General features: G+C 34.3%; 1 protein-coding gene across 1 annotated transcript; it reads left to right on the forward strand.

The window, feature by feature from the left end:
* Positions 1-3,157: 3,157 nt before the first annotated feature.
* Positions 3,158-7,580, forward strand: LOC149572441 (sugar transporter ERD6-like 4). The gene is made up of 18 exons (XM_089811295.1): positions 3,158-3,385; positions 3,493-3,555; positions 3,646-3,735; positions 3,948-4,007; positions 4,124-4,189; positions 4,327-4,392; positions 4,504-4,579; positions 4,679-4,743; positions 4,868-4,957; positions 5,193-5,273; positions 5,412-5,496; positions 5,753-5,799; positions 5,886-5,948; positions 6,050-6,109; positions 6,323-6,388; positions 6,574-6,633; positions 6,779-6,893; positions 7,468-7,580. Exons 1-18 carry the CDS (start codon positions 3,158-3,160, stop codon positions 7,578-7,580), a joined length of 1,494 nt encoding a protein of 497 aa, XP_089667421.1.
* Positions 7,581-10,136: the final 2,556 nt, after the last annotated feature.

Consider the following 10,136-nt stretch of genomic DNA (forward strand, 5'->3'; position numbering starts at 1 on the left):
CCTTAAACAAACCTTATTTTATTAATATTTTAATTACCATAATTTTTTTAAAATTAAATCTTATTTTTCTAAAAATTTATATTTAGATTCAAACTATATTTTTCTATTGACTTATCCCTTTAATCTTGTTCTAGTATAATTTAACAATTCCCTTACCAAAAAAAGTGCAAAAGTGCTATATATGAAGAGTGTCCCCACAATAAAATTTAAAAGCTAAGTGATTTTCACCAATGACAATGATCTTTATCCTATTATTTAATATAATATTTAAAAATAAAAAGAAATTAACAAAAACATTTATTGATGAAATTCCCTTAAACAAACCTTATTTTATTAATATTTTGATTACCATAAAAAAATGTTTTTTATATTAAATCTTATTTTTCTAAAAATTTATATTTAGATTCAAACTATAGTTTTCTATTGACTTATCCCTTTAATCTTGTACTAGTATAATTTAACAATTCCCTTAAAAAAATTGCAAAAGTACTATATATCAAGAAAGTGTCCCCACAATAAAACTTAAAAGGTAAGTGATATTCAGCAATGACAGTGATCTTTATCCTATTATTTAATATAATATTTAAAATTAAAAAGAAATAAAAAAAATATTTATTGATGAAATTTCCTTATCCCATAACGATCATGTTATTTTGTCCTCCAAGTTCCAACCATTACTTCTAAACAATCCTACCTTAGGATGGAGACATTTTTTCACGCAAACTATTTTTCCAAAAATTCCTACAATTTTAGAAATTGACGACATTTAAAAGTTAAAAAATTCCCTCCAAAATTATTCTTCAAGAATCTACAAATTGGACTCAAATCTTCATTTTAAAAACCTCAAAATTTGGCCAACGGAAAACACGAGGGAACTTTTGTATCATCATTGAGCAAGAAGCATCCTGCATTACCATGATGTATGACTTTCATGACATGATTCAGCAAACCTAATCATCCTTATCCTGAAACACAGAGAAAGTTTGTTCCTATGTTCTTGCATTCTGTTATTAAAGCCTCCATTTTGGAATGCCATTTGTCTCATCTCACTCCATCTGTCTTGAGTCTCATCAATGCATAAATTCTCTATATTTTTTTCATTAAGATCAGCAATTTTCTTTCCCCTCCTACTGAATTTCTAGCTCTACATTCAGGATTGTCAAAGCAGCAACAACCATTTTCTTCGTGTAGATGCTCAAAAATGGTTCTCATCTACGGTTTCATCACTTCTTCATACTAATTTGTCCCATTTTCTCATTCTACTAACTTTGATCTTTTGGCTAGATTGACCATATTTTGTCATTTGTATCCCCTTTCACATCAATTTCATATCAACTTGAAATCATACCAAATCAACTCAAAATCATATCAAATCAACTCGAAATCACCCCAAATCAACTCAAAATCAGTCCTAATCAACCCAAAACATATCAAACATCCCAAATCAATCATCATTTATCCACTCCTAGGCATTTTTGTGGCTTTTAGTGTCTTGGAAACCTATCAACTTATCAATCTTATCAATCTGACCTTAGTACTATCATGGCTCTCAGTGCTAGGTCAAAATATCATTCATGTCATTCAATCTTTGACATTGTTGAGGCTTTCAATGTCAGATCATGGCATCATCAACCATTTTAATAATATTGATAGTGTCCGTCAGTGTTATTATGATCAAACCTTATCAGTCAATTTCAATCTTGTAGCATTTAAAATGTCGGTTAAATGTTACATATCAATTAATTCATGTCATGTGTCCTTGGCATGTTATCAATTTTGATCTATCAATTAATTTGACCATGGCTTTGGTCTACCTTTTCATCATCTCATTCGATATCCATCATCGTCACATTTTCATCAAAGGATACAATCGCATTCATTTAATCAATTTGGCCAATCATCTACTAATTTTCTCTATAGGATTAAATAACCCATAATTTAATCTTATTCTTTCTAATTATTCTTCCTAATTATCATCCTCAATTAATTAATTTTATTAATTAATTAGTTCATCGTCGTCAATTAATTAATTTTATTAATTAATTGATTCATTATTTGCAAACCATGGAAATTCTTAATTCCTAAGTTCCATTTTTCATCATTAAATCCATTTTCTGCTAATTCTTATTTTTTGGAATAAGAGGATTTTTAATTCAAATATTCCATAAAATATTCCATCATCATGACACTTGGATATGACACCTCGTGGATTCTCCTTTGACACTTGGCTGAGATTTGTCATAATCAAATATTCTTATCTCTTACGCATGTCCCTATTTGGCTTATTCGTCATAGATTCTTGGCTTTAAGTGGGTTGAGGAATCTTATGACGGGTCATAGATTCTCTTCCAAATTTGACTCTCGTGTGTCATAGAATCTTACTTTTCGCATATTCTGTCATATGCGTCATAGGAATTATTATTACCTCTTACGCATGCCCTATTTGGCTTATTCGTCATAGATTCTTGGCTTTAAGTGGGTTGAGGAATCTTATGACGCGTCATAGATTCTCTTCCACATTTAGCCAAATTTGACTCTCATGTGTCATAGAATCTTACATTTGGCATATTCTGTCATGTCATATGCATAATAGGAATCTCTTGCCACATCGCATGTCTGTGGGTGACAAATCCAATGCTCTCACCCTACATGAAAATTATAAAATGAGCACTCTTTCTCTCATTTTGGGTCCTTGAATCCTGGAATGTTGAAATCTTGAATCCTGGAATCTAGAATGCTTAAGTTTTGAAAATCCAAATTGTTGAATCTTTGAGTCTCTACTTCTTTGCATGTTGCATGTTGCTATCCTTGCTATCACCAAAAGACTGATCTGTCAGTGTCTGATACAACCACTAAACTTATAGAGGGGAGTGTTGAACATTTTTCCAACAATATCCCCTCAACGTTACTTGAGCATTACCCGACATTTTGAGGATTCGAACTTGGACCACTTGTTAGAGTGGAGTTGCCATTGCACCAAAAGACCGATCTGTCAGTGCCCAATAGAACTACTCAACTTATGGTACACAAGAGGTAGTTAAGCCCTTGTCACGGGTCCTGAGGGGAGCGTTGAATATTTTGCCAGCAGGATTTTGGCTGTGCAGGCCTGTAAGTTTGCAGAAAATTTGGTCACTACGGATTTTACCCTATAAAAACAATGGGGTACATGGATGATTTGGAAAAGGGAAGCATGGGTGGCAATGGAGATATTAAAAAGGCTCTCTTAGAGGAAGGAAGCACATGTCTAACCATATCCAAATCTGGCCATCATGGCGGTAAAGGTGCTAGAAAGGCAGATAATGTTGAAATCTTCTGTGGAAGTGCTATAACTGCAATATTATGTACATTAATAGTTGCCCTGGGGCCTGTACAGTTTGGTTTCTGTGTAAGTTATAGTTTCTTATTTGAATAGATTGATTTTTAATACATGCATCCATTACAAGAGTCGACCTGAATAAAAAAAGGAAGTTTCTGACAGCAACGTTCTTGCAGATTGGATACTCTTCGCCCACACAAAGTGGGATCATCAATGATCTTGGGTTAACTGTTTCCCAGGTACTGTTATTTGATGAATGCATTTTTGCAATAGGATAGAATATAGTTTATGTGGTAGATCCTAATATAGAATCTTGTTGTTTCTGTCAGTTCTCCTTATTTGGATCTTTAACTAATGTTGGAGCCATGGTGGGTGCAATAATTAGTGGACAAGTTGCTGATTATATTGGACGGAAAGGGGTAAGTGCCTTCAATGTTTTTCTTTCTTTACTAAAATAAATTTATATGTTAGACCTAATATGCTACCGCTAAAGGGATACACTGCAAGATTTTGTCTTGTACTGCTAGTAGCAACGATGGTCATATAAATTCTTTTTTGTACCCAGTATTTAAAGATGAGTGAAATTAACACACATTTAGATTTGCATAACCTCTTCTTTGTTTGCGTGTAGGCATTACTAGTAGCTTCCATTCCCAACATTCTTGGGTGGCTCGCTATTTCTTTTGCCAAGGCAAGCTAATTTTCCTTTGATAAAATGATAGCTAAACGAATAAGAAGTTTGATAGTGATTTTCCTTTGGAGCATAAGGAAATTCCTCTTTTTGATGTCATCACCCTATGGTTACAGGATTCTTCATTTTTGTACTTGGGAAGAGTGCTCACAGGCTTTGGAGTGGGAGTCATCTCATTCACTGTAAGTCAATTTTTTTTCACAATCTAGAACAAGCCTATTGTTGTCATTTTTAAGCCATAAATTATTACACTTAATAAATTAAAGAGCATACAGGCACGTGGACAGCTATGAATCTAACCATATCATGGTTCTTTTAGGTACCAGTATACATATCTGAGATTGCACCAAAGCATTTGCGAGGAGGTCTTGGGGCAGTAAATCAGGTTTGTTTTGTAAACTCAAAATTCTTTTGTATATTAATCATGATAATAGTCCTAATATAAAGTGTAATTTGATACAGTTTTGAATCTTATACTTAATTGATTTTTCAACAGCTTTCTGTGACAATTGGTATTATGTTGGCATATCTATTTGGACTGTTCCTTTCATGGCGTCCTCTTGCAGTTGCAGGTACCTTTTATTATGCTTTTGCTGGGTGAATTTAAAAAAATTAATTAGATTTTTAACTTTTATGAAAGAAATGATAGGTTGACAACTTTAGCTGGACAGGTATGACCCCTTGTGCCCTTTTGGTATTCGGCCTCTTCTTCATACCAGAATCCCCAAGATGGCTGGTGAGCATATTTCACATACAGATACATTTTGAAATGATATTATTCAATTATCGCTAACAATTTTAAAATGACATATACTATACAAAGAAACTTATTTGGCAAATTTATGATTACTTGAGTGCAGGCAAAAGTTGGTAATGATAGTTTTGAAGCTTCACTACAAGCACTCCGAGGATCTAACATTGATGTCTCCCTTGAAGCAATTGAAATCAAGGTTCTACGATTTCTCCAAGATGAACTGCATTTTTTGCTTGTTCCATTAATTGCATCATCAAACTTCTTACTGTGTTTTCAATATTCTACCAGTTTGAGGAGTCATCTGCTTTTGTATAGATTTTGCTTTTTTTTTAAGCTTTTCCTATCGTGAATGGGATTTAATTGTCTATTAGTTAACATCACCTCTATAATGGTAGAAGCTTGTCTAACTAATGGAAATATTCCGAGTCTAGAGCGTCATGGAGATGAATAGTCAGCAAAGTAGAATCAAATTCTGTGAGATCTTTGAACGGAGATATGCCCTTCCTCTCACTGTGAGTTACATCTTAAGATTTCCCCATTTGGCCAATTTACACAAGTAGGTTTATCAGTCAACAACTACTTCATTCTTCCAAAATGGACACAACTCACAATTTTGTATGCTGATATTGTCTTGAAATGGGAGACTGCAGATTGGTATTGGGCTGCAACTTTTGCAGCAATTAAGTGGAGTTAATGGTATTATGTTTTACAGCATTTCCATTTTCAAATCTGCTGGTGAGTTCTAGCCTATAGGTATCTAAAGTTGAGGTTCTATATCATGTCTTTATTCATGTTCAATTTATCATATTACAAACTATGGAATTTGTAGCATGCTTTGCAATAGCCTTTGGCAGCAGAGAATTATCTTAGAAATTTAAAGTCAACGAGATAAAAGGTTGCTGGAAGTGATTTTTAGTTCATAGTGTCTATGTTAATCTTGTTTCTTAAACAAAGCACTGAGCTACGATTTGTGCTATCCACAAATTTGCAGGGATTTCATCTGCTAGTGTTGCATCACTTGGACTTGGTGCCATTCAGGTTTAATTATTTTCTTGAAGTCCTGCATGAATTTGTCTGTCATGATTTAGTCTCATGTTGCTTATGAATAAAGGATAATGTTACAGGTGCTCACAACTGGGCTTACTGTATGCCTAATGGACAAAGTTGGTCGACGTCTTCTCCTTATGGTGAGAAAAACCTTGCAGTTATCACAATTTTGTATTGTGTCATTTGGGAGCATAGTTTCAATGGTGGAGAGAACTAACATGTTTTATTGTTTTGTCAATAGGTCTCATCAGGAGGGATGGCCATATGTCATTTTCTTGTTGGCCTCTCATTTTACTTGAAGGTAGTGTCACTAAAAGCCATATGTCGTTTCCTTCTTGGTCTCTCATCTTACTTGAATGCAGCGCCTCTAAAAAGCCTAATGGTTGATTTGAAGCTCTATAAAAAACACGCCTCCACTTTCTATTGAACACTTATTTGGTGGTGTTATCTGGTGCCTGATGGTATGGAATTTCTTGGCTATCCAAAGCTAATTTCTAGATTGCTCTTATTGCAGAGCCATATGGAAGGAGCTTCTCAATATGAAACGTTCTTCAGTGTATTAGCTTTAACAAGTTTGCTGGTAAGTTGGGAATGAAAACTCAAATATGAATATAGAAATCAGAAATAATAGAACACTCGAGTAACATAGCTCTTAGGATTTTTAACACATACCAAAACTTCTATGCATTAACTAGACATTCTCTGTCACACCGTTCTCTTGTCATATTGATATATATCATTTGCTGTTTGCTGATTTGATTACAGATTTTCATCGTTTCCTTCTCACTTGGTATGGGTGCCATCCCATGGATTATTATGTCTGAGGTAACACACTTGTAACATTGACTAGGTCACATTATTGCACCCTTTACAGAAACACTGGGAAGAATCTCCTGGTCCTTTAATCACTTCAAGTGATGCTACTAATAATTTGTTTCTCTATTATCTAACTCTTCCTGTGCTACTGTAGATACTTCCACTCAATGTCAAGGGTCTTGCTGGCAGTGTAGCAACCCTAGCACACTGGATGACATCATGGGTGGTGACAATGACTATCAATTTACTAATGCAATGGAGCTATGCTGGTGAGTTTTTAGCCTTAAGCTGTGCATCACTTAAGCATACCAAAATCGCCCACTAAATCATTGCCAAATGGAAGAGTTCCGCTATAACAAACATGATGGAATGTGCACCCCTTCTTTATATGGTATACACTTTTAGTAAAGCAATTAGACCAGACGACAATATTTGTGGTCTCTCCTAGATTCCTATATTGGTCCATTAAGCCTTCAGGGCATGCCATGTCCCCTGATACTGAATGTTGGAAGATTGGAACTAGGCGAGTTCTAAAATGTCTATTAGCCTTGTCTGGCCTATTTGTGTGGGAAAAGTTTCAATCTTTAAACAAGTAAAAACATATCCTTGAAAGAGAGGTAGCATGTTCAAATCCAGCAGGGGTAGGGAATGTATGCCCCGTTTGTAGATATGAAAACAGATTGTAGCAGGAATGTGGATGAGATACCTATATCCATTTGATAGATCTTGTGAACCATATTTAGTCTAGAGTAGGCTAGAAAACATATTGTCAAAAAATGAGTAAATAATTGCTCATTATGAACAGTTTTCTGAAGTTCCATTTTTACCGTCTTATTGTTGCAGGGACATTCATGCTATATTCTGTTGTGTGCACCTTCACACTGGCCTTTGCGGTATTGTGTGTTTCGGAAACCAAAGGACGAACTCTGGAAGAGATCCAAGCATCCTTCAGATGAGCCACTACGATGAATTCATCCCTTAGCAGATGACGAAGTGGGTTCAATTCAAGATGCACCATTGCATCGTCTGCGACTGCATATTACATTGTTGATTCTTTAACCGTGGGGGCAAAGTAATGATTTGTAATTGGGAGCAGTAATCTAATCCGTCATTATTCCATTAAAAGGTTGCTTCCCAACCTCGAATTCTTTGATTGCAATTACTATTCACACGTGTATTCAGAATAAAGTTTTCTTTCTTCTTGTTCTGTTATGTAATGTATAATAACTGGTTTTGTACAGGGTTTCACATATGATTTACAATGCAATTCGATCAGCAAACCGACAAGATAATTACAAATATCCTTAAACAAGTAGAATGTAACAAACAAACATCTCAAAAAGAAAGATGAGGTTATAACTTTTTTGTGGGCTTAATGGGAAGGCACAAGCTGGTTCTCATTATGTTTTCATGTTTTCACAAGTTTTTACAATGGCAAGTTACAATGGTAAGGGATAAATTAGGAAGAAAATTTATGAAGTTTATGAGGAACATAGCCAATTTCAGTAACTCCTTGTGCAAGTTTATGATGAGCACTTCCAACTTTTTAATGCACTATAGCCATTAACTTGGTCATCTTATTATGTTTCCATGTTTCCATGAGGTGTCATTACAATGGCAAGGGATGAATTAAGAAAGAAATTTTATAAAGTTTGAGGTTAAATGTGCAAGTTTATGATGAGCACTTTTAACTTTTCAATGCACTATATCGAGTAACTTGGTCCTCTTGTCCTTGTATGCAACACATTTTAAAATAAAGTGTTGTTCAACACAGGCAAACTCTCTCTTCCCAAGCCTCTTTTGCATTCTTCCGTACATTTTGAAGTTAGACACATTTGAGATTGAATTCATTGATATAATGTATATACTTCCAAACCAATTCCCCCAATTTTCTTGTAAATTTTATCCATAAAAAAGATATTTATTGTTTGTGGGACACATTGAAATGAATATTCTATTTACTCATCAACTTTATGTTGTGTTGCATCCATGTACTTTTTTGGATTCTTTTTAGAAAACTTTTTAGATGCACCATAGCAAGTGCTTTGATAGGGGTAGCTCCCATTTCACTTAGCATTATATCAAATGGGATAGTGCTTTTGATTCTAAACTTGTTTGTGATCATATGCTTTTGGATTCCCTTGATTTGCTTCCATTGTGAGGCTTAAGTGTTGATGGTCAATGACTCACACCCATAAAAACAATCAGTAGAACAATCCTAAACGCTTGCCTCTCAACACTTGTTTTGGAGAGCATAAAATTTCTTCCATCTTTCTAACGTTCTTTTCTTTCTGCAACCATTTCATCTTAGTTTTTTGTTGAAGTCAATCCTCCTACGATATAAGGGTATTTTTTCAAAATAAAACTTATGTTGATATTGATTTTTACAATTAGAGAAAATCAAGACTTTAGTCTTTTTGATATTGACCTATAGTAACAATATTTTGCAAAAGTGCTCAAGGGAAAAAGAGAGTAGTTGTCCGCATAAAGCAGCAACCTTATTAAATATTCTCTCAACTTGATACCCTGAGTATTTTGCATGTTTAACCACTCTTCAAGTTTGTCAATGTATAAGCCAAAAAAACATAGTAGGTGATAGTGGGCAACCTTGTTTGACCCCAATATCTCTCATGAAACATTTTATAAGCCAAACAAACATAGTAGGTGATAGTGGGCAACCTTGTTTGACCCCAATATCGCTCATGAAACATTTTATAAGCCAAACAAACATAGTAGGTAATAGTGGGCAACCTTGTTTGACCCCAATATTGCTCATGAAACATTTTAAAATGTCAATTAAAGTTTTGATTTTGAAATGTTAGCTAAATTTTTGAATTTAAAATGCTGACTCAAGTTCTGATTTTGAAATGTTAGCTAAAGTTTTGAATTAAAAATGCGGACTCAAGTTTTGATTTTGAAATGTCAACTAAAGTTTTGTATAGGGATCCTTAATTCTTCCATTTTGACCTAAAGCTTGTCCTTAGGGACAGTGTAGAGAGCCTTTCTAAAGTCAACAAAACAACAAAAATACCTCATCCTTTTTCTCCCACTCTTTTTGATAATGTTCCTTAAAGCGATACAATGATCAATTGTTGAGTGTTTTGGCCTAAAACTAGTTTGACTTTTTATACGTTTATGTTTTTCTTCAACCTATTTGCTATTACGTTGCCAAATAAGTTTATAAATCGAGGATTGATCATTTCCTATAGTTGGAGGGATTATTGACATCATCACTCTTAAAATAGGGCATTCCAGGCTGATGTCCAATCTTTAGGAAACCTATGTCAACTAATATTATTGAAGATGTTCGTAATGTGGTCCTAGTTTCTTAATAACCATCTTCACCTCTTTCACGATGATTTTTTGTTCATGTTGTTGACCAAGGGTGGTGGGTCCACCTCACCTTCTTGTTCATACAACTTTCTAGCATAATCAAACCATTAAGTGGCTATAATATTGTTTTTAGTTTGTTTCCTTTTAGACTAAAGTTCTTTCTGAAATAGTTTGGGTTA

This window comes from Cupressus sempervirens, chromosome 2 (assembly GCF_028749045.1).
Source record: "Cupressus sempervirens isolate cs-2001-9-10 chromosome 2, ASM2874904v1, whole genome shotgun sequence".
Taxonomy (NCBI): Eukaryota; Viridiplantae; Streptophyta; class Pinopsida; order Cupressales; family Cupressaceae; genus Cupressus; species Cupressus sempervirens.